This window comes from Teleopsis dalmanni, chromosome 2, assembly GCF_002237135.1.
Source record: "Teleopsis dalmanni isolate 2A chromosome 2, ASM223713v2, whole genome shotgun sequence".
Classification (NCBI taxonomy): Eukaryota; Metazoa; Arthropoda; class Insecta; order Diptera; family Diopsidae; genus Teleopsis; species Teleopsis dalmanni.
Window position 1 is genome coordinate 144,458,525 of NC_051847.1, and position 19,491 is coordinate 144,478,015.

A 19,491-nucleotide genomic window follows, 5' to 3' on the forward strand; every position below is an offset into this window, starting at 1 on the left:
TATCTCTGATAACTCGAATCCAAAAATTAAAATAATGAGTTGCATATTAAATATTGTGTCAAAAACCATTCTGGATGTGAATGGAATAGTATTGAAGAACTTTTGATTACTTTAACTATCTTCAAGTATAAATATATTCCAGCACGATATATTCACCATTCAATATTTAACAATAATATGAAATTTAAGCATTCCTTTCCATATGTCAAAAATTTTTATACCAAGTTTTTGATACCACTATTTAATTTTTTTTTTTTTTGCAAATAAATTTAAGATCTTCTGAATGAATCCTTATTTATTTTATTTTGTTGATTAAAGAATTTATGACCTTTCAAAAATGCATATTACTCTCCATTATTAAATTTTTAATTAAATTACTATTCTGATTGGAGACCTTAGATGGCAAATCTCTGATTTTATATATAATATTAGCTAAAACATAACTCTTAAAAAATAAAAAAAAGTTAAAAAATATTTATTAATACAAATTCAAACTAATAACGAGATTAATTTAATTTTTATTATAATAAAATCTTTACTATTTGTTTCTTTTTCCTAATTTTTCTGATAGTGCAAATAATTGAAAATATAACTCTTCGATATTTTTAATTTACTTAAAGAATAAATAATAATATTTAACAATTATATATGTAAAATGTGCATACAACAAAACAAATTATGGAAAATTTTTTCATGTCATAAGTTTATCAATATCAAAACAAAAATTTTTCAATCATTTCAATTCCGTATTGTTTGCACCACGAAAAGCAAAGAAAAACTATGAGTTCAACATTTGTTAAGGCTGCAGTAGCATTCTTGGCCATACATCAGATACAGTATCAGATGCATCACATGCGTGTCTTACTATCTTACGGCATGATATTGCATCAGCCAAATCATAGTGCATCCATGCAGTAGAAGTACAGATTTTAATTACAATTTAATCATTAAAAGTAAAAGAACAATTAATATTAAAAGAACACAGAAAAAATAATAAAAAAGTAACTTTTATAAAATTTTTTATTGCTGTCATAATTCGTACACTCCAAATAGTCTAGCAGTGCGTTTCAATAAAATTTTACGTACTTGTAACGTACAATATACACTGCCAAACATTGCCTGCCTCGTCTTTCCAGCAATGCAGTTGCAGCACATACGAGTACGAGTATTGCACTGAAAGTATCTGAATTTCTTGTTATTATTCTTTTGTATCAGTAATGTGAACTGTGATGTGCTTGTTTGGGTCCTTATCACGTGCACAGCTTTTATTGCCATTGCACTGCAATCTCAAGCATTTTGTAGTTTTCCATCGTAACGCAATTTTTAATATTGTGTTTGCTTAACGACCTTTGCTCAACTCAAGTTGCTGCAGGGCATGCTGAAGGTTGTTGGGAGAGCACAACTGACACAACGACCATGAAATACAATTCCATTCCATTATACTTTTTACATTGCTCGAGTTTAAAATTGATGGTCAATGGGTTTGTGGATATTTAATAATTTAAATTTTCCATTAAGTAAAAAAAAAAACAAAATACAAAAATTATGTAAGTTTCGTTGTTATTAAAAATTAAAAATATTCTTAATAAAGTGAATGAACTCGACCTTTTTCTAAAAACAAGTTTAACAAATATTTCTACTAATTTTTCTTTTTTGTTTTAATTATTTTTATAATTAATAATCAGTGATTAATACACAATAAGTTCCTCTAATTTAATAATGTTCTTAAATTCTTATTCTTTTAGTACTAAAAAATAAAAAATAAAAATTAATCATTAATTCTTAATTAAAACTAAAATATTTTAAAAATGTTATTTAGTTAAATATTTTTCAAGAATTAAACAATCCTATTAAATTCTGAAATTATATAATACTACTTATAATCTTGTATTAATTATCTCAAAGATCCATTGGCCTATGTGAAGCACCTAAATGTATTATAATAAATACATATATTAACACTGTTAGCATATGGTGTTTATATTGTCTTTGATTTCTTAAGTCAATTATGACGAAAGAAACCATTTATCTTAATAGAAACTATTTTTTTAATAGAGAGTTATTTTGAACAGTAGTGAATTACAACATTAAAATTTTATTATTTATTAATTAATTACATTTTTGGCTTACCACGCAGCTGTTTCGAGTATTGCCCAATATCCATCATCAGTGGTCTTGGAAATAATTCTTATAATTCACTTGCTGCATTTATATTAGAACGAAATCATAAACCAGCTGTATAATAATTGACTTAATTTAATATATTTTATTTTTAATTGTTAAATTTTAATAATATTCTGTTTGTTGAAGCATTATTTGTTGTATGCTTTTATATATAATGTATTTTACTAATATGAGTTTCCGATATTTCGACTAATTTGATCGTCATCGTGTTTGATTTTATGTTATCAGATATGTCATTTTAATTAACCTTTATTATTATATATTTATTTATAGTCAGTACAATATATAATTTAGTAAGATGAGCCTTTTACATATCTATTTAAAAGAATCATGAAAACAGTTAACGGTTATAAATATTTTACAAACGCACAACAATCACATGCTCTTAATAGTTCTGGAGAACCATTAATACAACCTTTTGTTATTGGAAGGAACAAGCGAGATTTCTTAGAATTGAAATGAATTAAATTAAAGTATATGATTTAAATAAAATTGAATATCATAACTTGTAATATATTTATTAACTAAAAATAAGTAATTTGACTTATTTTGAATTTATATCTTTTCAAAAATTTTAATCACTAAAAACACGGTGGTCTCTTCTTAAGATTTTGATGCCAACCAGTTCTTACATTAAACCTGAACTATTTTTTACTAATCTCTTATTATTCTTGTATAAATAGTTTTTTGTTATATTTAAAGTATTTCCTTTAATTCTTAGTAATAAAGTTTTGTAGCAATCTTTAGCTATTGTTTTAAATAGTGATTAAATGATACTTCAACATACTTAAAATGATGAGAAGTAACAAAGTAAACATATTTGTTTCATTTAATTTTCTCATGCATTCAAATTGTTAATTACACTTAGTAAAACAACATAACACTTGTTTGAACTGTTTCCGAACATAATTGCACAAAATTTGTGTTGAAACTGTTAAAAACAATAGAACATAAACACATTATTGTTTTTATAAAAAAAACTAAATGTATGACTTTTGTTTTCATTTTGTTTATTATAACACAAACTTGAAACATGAATTCTATATAATTTAACATACATTATGACCAGTTCATTTTACATTATTTAAAAATACAACGAAATAAAGTGCTTTTTTTTAGCACAAATCCAAATATTCAGTATTTAGTTTATGTATAAAAGTAATTAGAGAAACTATTTTTCAAGCGAATACACTCATTCTGCTAGGGGTTTTTTAAATTTACCACTTTCGATTTTAGTACAGCGATATGGCAAAATAGGCAATACCAATACTTATATTAACAACGATCTATGATCACCGATAAGATCAATAAATTTACAACAGAAATGCGGTTCTAAATAAAAAAATATTGTTTTTCATTTTGTACTTAAATAAGATTTCACATGTCAAGATACGGGCTCAAACGTCAAGATAAACGTTCATAGGTACTTGTTAACGACAGGCGATCAACAAGTGTACACCCATAAAATGTACCATACCTTACCTATAAATAATAAATACAAGTATTATAATAAAGATACAAACCTGCTAACTTTAAGTGCGATGTTTGTGCTAACAGTTAGCAGTTTGTTGGGGTTAATGTTTTATCAGTAATCCTACAGCAACAATTTCCATTAATTAACTTATGTGAGACAATTAAAACAATAGAAATTTTTTTTCATTAAGTAATGTCGTAATTACATTATTAAGCTTTGTAAATAAGTAATTAGCTTGCAATCATGTACGAGTATCTATTAGAAAACGTAACAAAAAATGTTAATTTAAATTAGCATGATAATTAGCGAAAGTTCAATGAAGTTCATTTACAGGCAACTTCATTAATGAAAATCGAAAGTAAAAGTGATTTGCAAAATTTTGTAACAATTAGGTTGGGAAAATTCTATTTGTACTGTAATTTACACTTCGCCTCTATTCAATGTGCTATTCAGTTTAATTATAGCTAATTTCGTAAAATATTCATGTAAATTAGATATGCAATAGGTATTAATGGTACATATTAACGAGCTTGTAGTAATAGTAAAAGTGATTGATTGCATTATGAGATTAAAAAGTATTTTAAAAAATGTCACGATATGATAAATATCAAAATATATAAATAGTGAGTGCTTGAACTTTTATGACTAATAAATTTAGTATGAATGCTATTACTTATTTACTTTCACAATGTATAAACCATGTATATTTAATTAAGCAATTATTTGAAATCAAACAGTCTTTAAATACTTTTCTAATGAAGGAGATTGTAATCTTACTAGTTGCAATTAACACATTCTTTACTTATGAGAAACCGCAAAACTTGTTTAATAATTGATAATTAATTTTATCATCTTTCAGATTAAAATGAAATGCATATTACACAAAATGATGAATAGAACTGTAGATTGATAGATAAATAACACATGTATATTATACTTGCTAAATAAATTAATTCATATATTTAAATATTAATTAAGGTATCACTAAAGGCACTGAAGGCTTAAGATGTCAGCACTATTACATTGTACATATAGTATAGTAGCATTAGTAGTTATAACATAGTAGTAGCTCTTTATTATTATCATTTTGGTTTCAATTTCTTATATAAAAATTTATAATTCAATAAAAATAACAAAAACATATATGACGTTACAATGATGGTTCAGAAAAAATGTCTAAAAAGAAATGAAATTTTAGTATAAGTATTTTAGTATAACGCTAAAGTTCTGAGTGATCGACAAACGAAACACACGTTAAACGATTATTAACTTGCAAAAACTTCATCTATTAATGTAGATGTGCTTAATGCTGGGGTTGTTTAGAACTGATATTGGGGTGTTAAATAGATCATACCGCAAAATGAAGCAAGTTCGCCACTATGAAGATGACTGAGCGTTCAAAAAATAGTATACCAGTAAAAGCTGTCAGTCAGTCATTCTTTGGTTGGTATATGATTTATGTGTAACAGTGAAAGAACATTATTAAAAATTTTACTTCTTTCACCGAAATGTTAATTAACGTACATATGTCTACAAAGCATCTTTCATTCATATTAAGCTTAACACATTTTAATATATATATTATTAATATATTTTTAAAAATTCTACTGATAATATAATCGCATTTATAAAAAGTATATAAATTAATTTCAAAAAAATGTGCATTTCTAAGAATATTTTTAAATTATAAAATAAATAATTAAAAATAAAATTTAATTGAAAATATTTTAATTAAAAATTATAAAAACATTTTAATTAAAAATTAGTTAGTAACAATATTTTGCAACAAAGCACTTTAGGATAAAATATTACACAGATATTAAATTTTTTATACAACTTTCGAATTTCTTTCAAAATAGTACAAATTATAAACTTCATATGTATAATAATAATTTAATGATATTTTATTTTTTATAATAAAAAATAGATACATAAAAATATTGCACACAACGAAAAAGACGTTTTCACTTTTTCCTTTACCAAAACGTAAAAGTCCCCACCAAAATGAGTATCATTGATAGTGGAAAGTATCGTTTACGCAAAGATTGGGCCAGCGCCAGCATACCATCATTGGTCGACATTGATGAACATGCCGATGATGAAATAGAAAATAACTTAAATATAACATCACCGTTACCACCACAAAAGCCACCACGACGAAGTTCATTGGCGTTGGGTTTATTTTCATCAAAAACCGACAAAAGTCAGAAGAGACGGAGTTCCATAGCGGTGTCATTTCTAAGGCGCGACAGCAATAAGGTAAGCATTGATAAAATAAATTATTAAAAATTATTTTAAAAATAAAAAATATGAGTATTAAATAGAGAAAAACTATAAACACATAATAAAAATATAAAAGGAAAAATATTATAAGAAGATTATTTTAAAAATAAAAAATAGTTATAACAAACTCAAAAAAAAAAAAAAATCTAATGTATAGATCATAAAAAATATTCTAAAAAAGGGTACTGTAAATAAGGGTACTAAAAAATAAAGAATAGTTAATATATAACAAATGAAAAATGTTGAAATTATTAAAGAAAAATAAATTCTAAGAGAATAAAAATGGTTTATAATAAACAGAACATAAATAAAAATATTAAAATATATCATATGTGACAATAACTAAATAATTGGTTATTGGTAATAATTATCAGTTGAGGGATATTTATAATAGTAAAAAAGTAGTGTAACAATAAAATATAATCAAAAAATAAAGTTAAAACAAAAAAAAGTGAAATGAAATAGGCAATAAACGATGTTTAATTAAAAAACAATAACTAAAACAATAAAATAATATGAAAAAGAAATATTAATAATTTTTTTCATTTTTTACAGAACTCTTCAAAAGACTCATATGAGTCTGCTGTAAAACAAGAAAAAAGTGATGGTTCCGCTTTACCAAATAGTCCAGATGCTACAGTTTATAGCTCTGAAGAAAATATACGCGCGTCATCTCCTAATGAACCGGGTAAAGTTACATTTTTTGATGATGGAACTGGTATGCGTCCTGTTGTAAAAGGAATGGCACCTTATGATACAACGCCACCAATTGATAAAGAACGCAACCGACGTCGTCGCAGTTCATTGCAAACAAAACTTGATCGGCGTCGCCGTAAAAATTTCGAAGTCAGTCAATTAAGTGTTGACAACAGCTTACAAACGGGTTCTCAAAATGACTTGACCAATGATAGTGCAGCTGGCGGTGGCTCAAATGGTGATCTTTCCAACGATGATATTGATTCTGATCACGTAGCATATTATCCACGTCAAAAACGCGGTTCTTGGTGGAATATATTTGTGCCAGATAATCTAAAAACCAGGTGATGATTATTTACTTTTATTTTATACATAACTTGATTTTTTTTTAATTTAAATTTAATATTATTTAATATTCGTTTGTTTTTCTATGTTAATTAATCAAATTTTTGTTGTAATTGTTAATGATTAATTCATTACTTTATTAATTAATTATTAAATGCTCTATTTAGTTGCTAACATTTGTGCTAAAGAAAATGTAAAATATACGGAATGTTAAATCAATCATATATAATTATAATACACAAATTTAAAATATTAATACAAATTAATTTGTTTTAAACTAATTGAAAACAACTAACAAAAGTATTTGGTATTTTTTAAAATATTTTTAAAGTATTCAAATAAGTTTTCATAAGATTCGTTTTATTAAGTGTTATATTTATAAAAATATATTTGATTATTGAATATTAAGTTAGGTTTTAGAACGAGTCTGCGATAGACTCCATAGGTCACCAATATGTATGTTGCATTACCCTAGCGTTATTGTTTTAGGGCATCCCTCTTTTAGTGATTTGGGTTTCTAGTAAATAAGGGTTTCTAAATAAGTTTTCATAAGATTCTTTTTATTAAGTGTTATATTTATAAAAATATATTTGATTATTGAATATTAAGTTAGGTTTTAGAACGAGTCTGCGATAAACTCCATAGGTCACCAATATGTATGTTGCATTACCCTAGCGTTATTGTTTTAGGGCATCCCTCTTTTAGTGATTTGATTTTCTAGTGATTTTAATTTTTAGAAGTCTATTTATTTATTTTCATTATATTCGTTTTATCTTAGGATTGTATTCACAAAAATATGTTAAAATAACATTAAGTTAAATTTAAAACAAGTCTGTGGGAGACTTTACGTAGACCACTTATGCTATGTTAGGTTATTCTAATATTTTGTTTTAATATGTCTCCTAATTTAGTAGTAATCACGAAATTTAATAATCTAGTGAAATATATGGTATATATAAATACTTACTAAAGGGAAATATATATTTTCCCCACATTTCTTACACTCTTTAATTCGATAAGTTCCCCAGGAATCTATTGTATACTTTTAATTTAAATAGATTTAATATTATAAATATTAAATGTTTACTTTTTTCTTTTTAAATCATTTTGCTATTTACCTTTTAATACAGTTTTTTTTTCATAAAAATTAAACTTGTATTTCCGCTAGTATATTTTTTTACCGAAATTTCATTTCCGCTCAATGACGACCCAATTTATCTTCTTTAATGCGCCCTAAGTTAGAAACAACAGCAAAATTTCAGTTGAATCACTTTTCTTTATTCTTATTTTTAGCATTAATTTTTGATTACATTTACTTTTTTTCGCCGGATTTTAAGAAATTTATTAGAATTTTACCCAGTTTTTCAAATGTTTTCCTTTTACTTAGCAATTTTGATTCGTTTTCATTTATTTAATTTGGTTTATTATTTTTTATACTTCGTTGTTGTTTTAATTAACATGTTTTATTGGCAGAGAATATTTTTTTTTTTTAAAACAAATACTAAAACTTATTCCATTCCATAATTTAATTAAATTATCAGTCTTTATCAATTTTTTTGTACATATTTAAATTTTTCTCTAATTTTTATTTTTGACAGTTTTTTTTTGTTGATCAGTAATTTGATCCGCAAAAAAAAAATAGTTTAATAAATTAAATTTATTAATATATGCAAGCTTATTTGATTAAAAACATATCAATTTGATTTAGAATATGGATTTTTCAGACCTCGTGATTGGTTTTAGCCAAATATAAATAAAATAAATGAGGTGCGAAAAACGCAGTAGCTGAAAGGTTTCATGCGTAATGAGACCATGATTTTAATAATAACGAATTTTTAACATCGAAATTATATATTAAGAAACCGTCTTAATTAAATTAATTTATTTAGAATGTTGCCATTTATAATGACTCATGACAAGTATTAGCTAGTTCAAATTGAATTTGATTTTGTGTTGAAAATAAGTTACAAAATTAATTAAAACTAATTAGTACCATTATTCATATGTGTAAAATAATGAAAAATAATAAAATAACAAAAAAATAATATATAAACAATATCCTAATAATTGAGGCATTAATATTTTATTTTAAAATTGCTATTAATATTAAATATAGTTCAAAGTGTAAGATAGGTTAACTTAACTAAATAAAGTGTGAGGTAATCGAAAGCCTAAGTTAGTGTGAGAGTTTAATTCACTAAAATCACACTGATGTCTAACGAAACGTTAGTTTTTTGTCGTCATTTATTCCATATAGACTACATATTGTTTCTCGTATATTTTTACTTCTTAGGGTTGCTACTGTGTTACTGCGACTCAGTAGAAATGCTCTTCCTAATTATGTGATTATAATTTTGTTTTGCGCTCTTCCTCCAAAATCCTCATGATATAATATGCGAACATTATTACTGCGTTCAACTAGTTAGTTTAATCTAGCTGGTTATAAGCCACACATAGACTTTTTGATTCTCTCCAATAGTATATTGAGTTAAATTTTATGTAGATTTGTGGTATATATCGTAAAGGATAATAATGTTTTTTGTGATTGTAAGGAGTGCTGTATTTCGGAAACGTTTTCGTTTTTCGCAAATTGGGCATTTACAACATACATTGTGACCGAAAAGCTTTCGGAAATTCTCATTTAAAATTCGCGCGCTGTATATTTTTCGATATTTTAAGTTTATGTAGTTTGGCAGCACTGTCCTTAAATTACTATGCCAAAAATGAGCGCGATCTGTCAGACAGTTCGTTTACGGCAGCTGTTGAAACCAGTTCACCTCAGTAGTGCGTTGCGAAAAAAACAATGGAAAAAAATATTGAACAAAGAGTTTGCATCAAATTTTGTTTTTCGAACGAAATTTCGTGTGCAGAATCGTTGCGAATGCTACAAAAGGCTTATGGGGAATCAGTTTTATCGAAAACTCAAGTTTATGAGTGGTACAAAGCCTTTCAGGACTGTCGTACGACCGTCGAAGACATGCCGCGTTCTGGACGACCTTCGACCTCTACCACCGACGAAAACATTGAAAAGGCAAAGGAAATCGTGTTCAAAAATCCTCATGTGAGTGTTAGAGAGATAGCACGAGAGCTAGGCATCGGTCGTGAGATGGCTCGTTTGATTTTGGTGGACAATTTGTGTATGCGACGTGTCAACGCCCGGCTTGTTCCGATTCACCTCAATTTGTTCAACATTATCAACGATTTTAAGGCCAAACATTCAATAAATACCATCGAACAGCCACCGTATTCACCTGATCTTGCACCGTGTGACTTTTTCCTGTTTCCCAACCTCAAATTACCACTCAGAGGAACGCGTTTTGAATCCATAGAAGACGTAAAACAGAATTCGCAGAGGGAACTCAAAGCCATACCGGAAAGCGCCTATAAAAAATTTTTTGATGATTGGAAGAAACGTTGGCATTTGTGTATCGCTTCTAATGGAGCATATTTTGAAGGAGATAAAATAAATATTGATGAAGATTAAGAATTTTGCGTTTTATTTAAAATTTTCCGGAAACTTTTCGGTCACAATGTATATGACACAGTCTATCTACTACAGAGGTAGTGTCTTGTTCCTAAGCACTTTTTTTCCAACAACTTGTTTATAAAAAAAACTATTTTAAAAGACTAAATACGTAAATAAAACAGTAAGAATTGGGAATTTTCTCATTCAGATATACTCTATTACCTCATTGCACAATATATTTTAAGAAAAATTCATATATTAATATCTCAATGTATGTGTATGTATATGGGAATATTTAACCACTTTAAAATTTAATATCTATGTATCGTTTTTATATAATTATGTTGTTCTAGTCAGGCTTATCAATATAGATTACTAAAATGACAATAAAAATATAATATTAATATAAAGTACAAGTATGATGGGCCGAATTTATTGTTATATTACAGGTGATATTGTTTATTGACTCATTAATGTTCTAGTCACACTACAATCTAAGAATTTGACTTAATCATTCTTTTTCGTATATCTTGGCAAGTACACTTGAGATACATTTTAAAAACTGACATTTTAATTAATTAATATTTCAGTTACTATGAAGTTGATAAAATCTATATTGTAAAATTTGAAATTAATGAGAATGCCCAAATATTTTCTATAACATAGGTAGTTAATTATGTTCATTTGACATGATATATGATTTGGTACCTTTATAAATAATAATAATAACAAATTGATAGTTATGTATGCTTTTTTATACAATATTCTTAACTATACCTTGACAGATACTATATTCTACAATATTTTTATACCTTGACATATATTATAACTTATTCCTGACTTTATAAAATTGAGGTTAACTCGAAATTCCGAATTTATTCGGAAATAAATGCATCACAGTTCTTAAAAGAACTATTAAAAAAGAGTAGAACATGATGGCAATGTTTGATTTCTGAGATATATATTGTCATAAAATATTTTACCAAATTTATTATTGAAGTCAATATTTATCTTCGTGTTTAAATGGTATATGTTCTAATACAAAGTGTAACTCAAATTGTATTGAGAGAGGATGTCAATTTTTAGTATCAGTTGTTGTACAGGAAATTAACAAAAACTTCATCCAAAAAAAAAAACTCTCTGTCTTTTATATAATTTGCCTTGCAAAAATATTTTTTGGTGGAATCTCCAATTGTTATCTATTATGCACCGTTTTCATTTAATTGATATTAAAACGCATAAATTTGTTTGGACGTGGATAAGTATTTAGAAAAAAATTGAGTTTTTATCAATAAAAATTAAACATTTTTTTCAAATAAAGTTTTCATGATTACAGAGTGTATTGAGATAAAGCAAAAATTAACAAAACCAAAACAAAATGTATCTAAAAAAATATTTTGTGATAGAACCTCTCTTTTTTTTATCTATCATGCACAATTTTCTTACAATAGACATTAAAAACAAACTACTTCAGATTTTTTTGAGAAAAACACACAAATTTTTTTGGATGTAAAAAATTATTTAAAAAGAAATTGCGATTTTTTTGTAAAAAAAAATAAAAATTTCTTTCATATCAATTGTTTTTATGATCACTGACTGTATATTGATAAATAAAAAATCAACAAAACCTAAAAAAGAAACATTTCAATTAAATCAGGTTTTCTCAAAAAATTGTTTAACACATTTATAAAAATCAACTAAAAGTTATTGAGCAATTTTTCTTAAATGTTTTAACTAAATTTAAGACATAAAACATATAAGCCGCACCCATCGAATTAATACTAAATTATACAAAACTCACTAAATAATATGTATTAGTTTGTATTAATAAATGAACATTTGCAAGAACTTCTCAAAAATTGTTAACCACTCTTTTGAATAGAGTATGTATATTTAATCATGCCCATTTTAAGATTATTGATACATTATTGATAATATGATTGATATAATTAAGTTCTTCTTAACACTTTCGTAATTTTTTATTTTTAATAACAACTATTTTACAATACTCTCTACCGTTCTGTACTCTTTTTACGTTTTTGCTCATATATCTTTTTTTAAAGTGTATATACCTATATGTTTTATATACCTTGATAAGATTTGCTTAACTGTTGAGTAAAAACATTAAAATTCGGCAAAAAATTTTGTTGTTCTTGAAAATGTACATTTTCTCACCAACTTTAATTTTATTACATTTCGATCGTAAATTTTATTTAATATAATTTATAAAAATTTTATTATTGTCATAAACTGAAAGTAATTTTTTACTGCTGTTTTTATTTCTGTAAAATATATCATGCAACTGAAGGAGGTATATAATAAGGTACTATACATAATGTGTGAAAGTAATTAAATCTAAGCAAATTTAAATTGCTTAAATATGTTAACTGCAAAAGAAAGTTTTTTTTGTTGGAAAAATTATTTTCGGTGTTAAAAAAATGTGTAATAAAATAAAATAATTATTATGTAAATATTTTTTACTTGTTTTAAATTCAATTCTTTCTCTATTCATTTAATAACTTATCTAGATAATATAAACCTATAACGTAGAAATGCACTACAAACATCATTTTATTTATACTTTTTATACAATATAAATGAAAAATATTTAATTTATTTCATTTTATCTTATATAGAGAAGCAGTATAAGGTATAAGTATGAGGTACATAACAAATAGTGAAGAATAAATATTGCCTTTTATCTTTCGTGTGTGCATATCATGTTGCATAAAATTCCAAAGCAAATTTATTTTAACTTAAAGAATAATTTAATTTCATTTAAAATTGCATTCATATGTGCACACAGAGATACTTCCCTTTAGACCTGTGTCACCCCTGTTGTCAGTCAGTTTTAACCAACTGAAGCAAGCCAATTCAATTAACTTTTCATATCGTATTAGAATTTCTTACTCTGAAACGATAAGAATTTCTTAATTAATAAAATTGTATGCATTCACTTGCAAATATTTGCATAACCAACAAACCCAGCTCTGAAATGAAAAGAGGCCAAGAAAGTCAATTGAACTAATGAACCACAAAAAATAAAATACAACAAGAGCCTGCCCGCCACTCTGACTGAACAGCAAAAAATTACGATACATTACGATACATTGCAATACATTTTCTCGAATGCAGGAATGCTCAAACGTGAAAGTAAACAGAAAATAATAACAATAATAATAAATAAATGAGACACGTTTTTATAGCACGCGATATATTTTTTATGGCATTGATTGGTGCTTTAGCCTCTGCAGAAATAAAAGTAAAACAATTTGCGCGTTACGAGGAACGAACTAAACGTTAATTTATTCCAACAACCAGAACAAAAGTACTAATAAAAGACAAAAACCAAAAAAAAAACAACAGAAAAAAACAACAAAATTCACTAAGAAATAAAATTTAATTAAGGGCAAAGTAGTTAATTAATGTGACCAGCAAAAATAAATATAGTAAACTCGTACAATTGTACAATTATTAGTTATAAATCAATTGTGAAAGAACAATAAATTTATAAAACGCATACCACGTTTTCGATTAGTCTGTCTATAAATTAATTCTAAGATACTATTATACCACTTCAAGCAAAATATAAGTATACTCGTATATAACAGAAGTTCCTCACATCATAAATTATTAAGACCTTGAATTAATTACACATTGTGTATTTTAATATTTCTTTTAAGAACTCAAAATTGTTATTCTTAATAATAAATTAAGAATAATTTTTTTTTGTAAGAAAAGTAAGAGTGCTAGTAATAATACTGGTATAATAAATACGCATCAACGAAAAAATTCGGCGCAATGTACCCGAAACAAATTTTTTCCGGCAGTTTTTCAAGATAGAATACTTTTTTTTCGATTCCAATAGGTCAGATCCTGGTTTGTGTCTTCTGCACAAAGGTGTACTACATTAGAAAAGTTAGAAGAAGTGGTAAAGTTGTTATTTACTGATCTACCATCATGGTGCTTATTTGATGGATAAGGTTTTTCAATGCCAATTAAGCAAAACAAAATGTTTGACTCATTTGTTTTATAAAGATAATAATTAAGATGTTAGGAAAATATTTTGGAAGAGCTTCATATTGATTTAAACATATTTTATCTATGCCAAACTAAAAGGTTTATTAATCCATAAAAGTTTACATAAAAAAATATCTTAAAAACGCTATGATAATCTGTGTTATATCCCATGCGAATTACTGTTTAGTTTTTATATTTTGTAATACCCTAATAATTATGGCTTATTCTTCATTATTAACTTTATTGTCGATACTAACGACTTTTCATTGTTTCATTGTGTTAAAAGCTATATGAATCCTATCATCTTTAGAAAAAGGAAGTATTTACAATAGTTTCAACTTAATTTACGCCAAATTTTTTATTTGATGAAATCAGCACCCAGGATTCTTTACAGGGTCTCATTTTTTTTAAATAAAAAAATTTTAAATAATTTTGTAAGACGTTATGGATCTAATATTTATCATTATTAGTTGTACTGACAGGCTGAATAAAGATTAACTTAAAATATAGTCGGTAATTTCAGATAACGGACTTATCGCATTAGATAGTACAATTTTAAACGCATCGGTTATGGAAGCATTAGTATAACAAAGGCTATAAAATTAAGAAATAAGAAGAAGAAGAACTACTAAGTACATTCTGCTTTACTTACGGAATCATGAAAACTTACACACAAATAACATGATCTAAATTGTTAGAATATATTTCATGAAGAAAATGTTCTATAATACTTTTATTGAGATTTAGTTTTTGACTTTTCTGATTTTAAACATATCTTTAACTTATCAATTAAAATAATCAATTAAATTGTTTTTAAATCTATTTAGTACTTTAAGTAGTATAATAACACTTAAGCTTATTATATCCCTTTACTCTGCACTGATATGCAATAACTTCAAATTAGCCCCAATACAGCAAAACGGATTTATATATTTAATAATATTTTACACAAATTATTGATTGATTGGCTGCATGAAAATAATGTTATAATGAAATAATCATAAAAATCATAATGATTTTTTGACAATCAAAACCTTTCAATTTAATACAAAAATATGAAAAAAAATTTTTAAGACTGGCGTAGGTATTGTTTCAGTCATTGAAACAATTCGATATAGTTTATAAAATGTTGAACAATAATTCATTCAACAACTTTTAATTTTTATTTATTAACTTTTATTGCTAGCAATATATATATTTCTTGTATTTGGAAATTTATTGAAATATTTTCAAAAATTTTAAAGTTTTTTGCTTAACATTTTAGTTTAAATTATTGGTATTCCACTTTGAATGAATGTTGAATATTTCGGTTTATAGATTATTTTTTTTATGACTGACTACTTCATAAAACCAATACACTAATCAATTATTTAACTTGAAAAGAAAATAAAAATATATATATACTTTGTATTATAATATCAATAAATATTATGCATATATACATGTATTTCCGAAATTGGGAAAATTTTACTTTTCTATTGGTTTTACTTTTATTTATATTTATTTTTGTCAATTTAATTTGTCTATCTATTTTGTTTTTCGATTAATTCTAATGTGAAATAGATATTCTTCATCAAACAGCCATAAGTTCTAAAACTTATGAATATATTAAAATATGTATAATATGTATAGTCTAATAATCTATAATCTAAGTTTTATATTATTCTCATATTATTATAATTCGATTCCGTGGCGGGATAAAGTTTTCATTAAAACTTACACTCTTATGCATATTCTCTTATGCATGTTCAGTACATTGTTCTTAGGTATACTGCTATTGAACTAATCCAACTTATTGGTATAACTTATATATTGATGTTTTAAATACTTGTATTTTAACATTAGCTATTCATAGGTCTATTTCTACAGCACAAATGCTACTTTTTGGTCTAAGTTGTATTTTGATGTTTTAAATACTTATAGTCTAACCTTAATCGTTCTTAGGTCTTCTTCTACAGCATTTTAAATACCTATATTGTAGGATTTTTTTCAATGTATCATCATCAGTCATACGCAAAATGTTATCAAACCATCTTATATGACTTAATAAAACTGTATCTTTTCTTTGGCATATCAAATTATTATAACGACAATGATTTATTCTATGTTATAATAAAAAAATATTGGTGAATGAATTAAGGTTAGATTTATCTAGTTTTATCTATTTAGAAATTTCACCACCCAAGTAGTGGTCTTCAATTATTCTATCAATTAATTTAACTGTGTAAAAACCCATTAGTCGATATCGAAATATTTTCTCCTAATTACTTCATGTGTTACTAGCTTTTGTTACAATGTCTTTGCTATTATTCATATACTTGCGCCTAATTTGTCAGTGTTATTGTCAACTCCCAAATCGGTAAGCAAATAATCAGGTGATTCCAAAACAAATAAGGTATGCGGTACATATAAATACGATACATAAAGAAAACAGTTGAAAGAAATTGACACTGTAAACAATTCCAAACAATAACTGCGTTCCAAGTTTACATATTAGTAATGCGTAAATTTTTTATTTTGATAACGACGGGGGTGGTATGTGCTATGTACTATGTATATCTTTTTAAAGCGATGGGAATGGGTTGACCTTGTTTTGTATCACAATGACATACTTTACTTTTTTTTCAATTCATTTGAACTACAGAAATATCAAAGTTGATTGGCTTAATTTTTCTCATTAACCACAAGTGATATATTGAAATGATAAATTATTTTTAATTCAAAGTAAAATAAACAAACATAAACTGTTTTTATTATCTTATTATCATTAAATAAAAAATTTTATATACAAAAGTCATAAAGTTCCTTGCATAAATTTCGTGCTCTATTTTTTATACGCGTATCTGCATATGTTTTTGTCATAATTCGCTTATCATGACGCCACCAAAATCGTGTAAAAATAACACTTAATTTGATGCTAAAGTGAAATTTTTTGGACAAAGCGAGAGATAGTAAAATTTTGTTTACAAACAATTCATTTAATTAAAAATTCTAAAAATATTTACATCATTTTAGGATTAAATAAATAAATATTAATATAAAATTTATTATTTTTTATTGTGTTATATAAATAAAAATAAAAAGAAAATTTTGGATTGATTTTGTCAAAACTTAAATACCCTACACACAGAGGTATTAAGAATTTATTTGCATAAATTTAAATGAAAAAAATTAAAGACGGATTCAAATAACAAAGAAAAGACAAGGATAAAAATTTTAGTTAATTTATTGAAATTTGGCTTACCATACAACGCTGTTTCGAGTATTGCCAAATGCTTATCATCAGTGGTCTTAGGATGATAAATAGTTGGCAATACTTGAAACAGCGTTGTATGGTCAGCCAAATTTCAATAAATTAAATAAATTTTTGTCCTTATCTTTTCTTTGCTATTCGAATCCGTCTAACTTTTAAATAGTTTCTTTTCGTCATAAAGACGCATCAGCTTTGGCAAGAAAAAATTAACAAATTAATAGTGATTATAAAGGTATTTTTATACTCAAATGAGTCCAGTATTGAATATATGTTAAGTGACAGTGGTGTAAAGCAATTTCAAAAAATTAAAAACTAAGTTGAATTTAAACTATAAGATTTTAACTATATCCCAATCATAATTTATAGAATTTACTTTATTTTACAAGTACGGCATTGTCATCATATATTTGTTCAATGTGTCTTACTTGTCTAGATTTAGTTTTACATTTTAAAACGGGTTAGGAATTTGTCACCACGTTACTGCATCCTTTGAGGGTTATTGTGACATAGCCACTTTAATTCCATAGACGAGAAGCAGTTAAGAATGTCATTATGTCCTTTAGAGAGATATTGCCTAATTCCGTTATAAATGGCTAGGCAGTGGATAAGTACCGAAGTCTGAGTCTGGCAAAACTATCATAGTGACACAAAATGTGTTCTGCTGTTTCCTCTTCTTCGCAACAAAGTCTGCAGCTATCATCTCTAGTAATACTTACGTTTGATAGATGCTTTTTAACTTCGCAATGCCCAGTGAGAAACTCTGTAACAAGTCGGATGCCACTTTTTATAGCATAAGTAGCTCCCTAGTTCTGAATTTTAATCGATACGGCATGAATTCTTTAGCTTGTCTGCAGGTAATTGTACATATTGTCCGAAATAGTCTTCGCCTTCCAGCCACACATTAATTTTAAGTTTGAAAAAGCTTACTGGTCTAAGTAGAACGAACTGTATGTTGTTCTGGTAATTCATTAGACATCTTTGTATTTTTTAATTACATTAATATTAACTTTAATTCTAGTATACATCACAATAAATAAATTTGTCTATCATAATTTTATATTAAAAATTGAAAAAAAGTTTACTCAATTTTATTATCAGTCTTACAAATCCGTTAGTTTTCCTGAAAGGTTTATGTTGATTTTAACAAGCAACCTCTATTATTTAAAAGTTTTAATATATTTTTATATGTTTTCGTTCTTTTATATATTAAGACATTTTTATTTTAAACATTTTCTGCTAATTTACAGAATAAAGGTTTGCTAAATCCCCATTACAATTACAGCTTTTGAATGCAGGTATATCACAAATATCCAACATATTCGATTTAAGATAAATATTCCGGATGTAAGAAAAATCGAAAATATCAGTAGGTAGTTCATATCAGGATCCAATTACATGACAACAGTTCGTGATTAATAACGTAAGAGTAATTGTAACTAAAGTCTTAGTTTTCAGATTATAATTGAATTAATGCGGTTTTAGTTCTTAAATGAACGGAACACTGCACCCACGATAGATCTTTCAAACTAGAGAGAATATTCGGCGGTTTAAATAAAATTCAAAACGTTTCCCTTTGAGTATTTTTAAATATTAGATAGGAATAAAAACTTGTATTTTACTATTCTATTCCTGGACCAGATCAAAACCAGACAGTTACGAATAATATAAATAATATAACTGCCCATCACATTTGTTTCCAGCAGATTCAATATTTCACTTCCCTGATTGACTTATCTATTTGTAATGATTATGACCCTATCCCATTTTTAA

At 25.9% G+C, this 19,491-nt stretch overlaps 1 protein-coding gene across 4 annotated transcripts in view; it reads left to right on the forward strand.

Annotated features, from left to right (window-relative positions):
• LOC119677503 (nuclear receptor coactivator 7-like) overlaps positions 1 to 19,491 on the forward strand; it is a 116,248-nt gene that overhangs the window by 22,035 nt on the left and 74,722 nt on the right. For all 4 annotated transcript variants that reach the window (XM_038088871.1, XM_038088872.1, XM_038088873.1 and 1 more), the window contains exons 2-3: positions 5,586 to 5,917; positions 6,497 to 6,981. In XM_038088871.1, coding sequence (XP_037944799.1) covers positions 5,663 to 5,917; positions 6,497 to 6,981 — 740 coding nt within the window. In that variant the 5' untranslated portion in view covers positions 5,586 to 5,662. The remainder of the gene's footprint in view (positions 1 to 5,585; positions 5,918 to 6,496; positions 6,982 to 19,491) is intronic.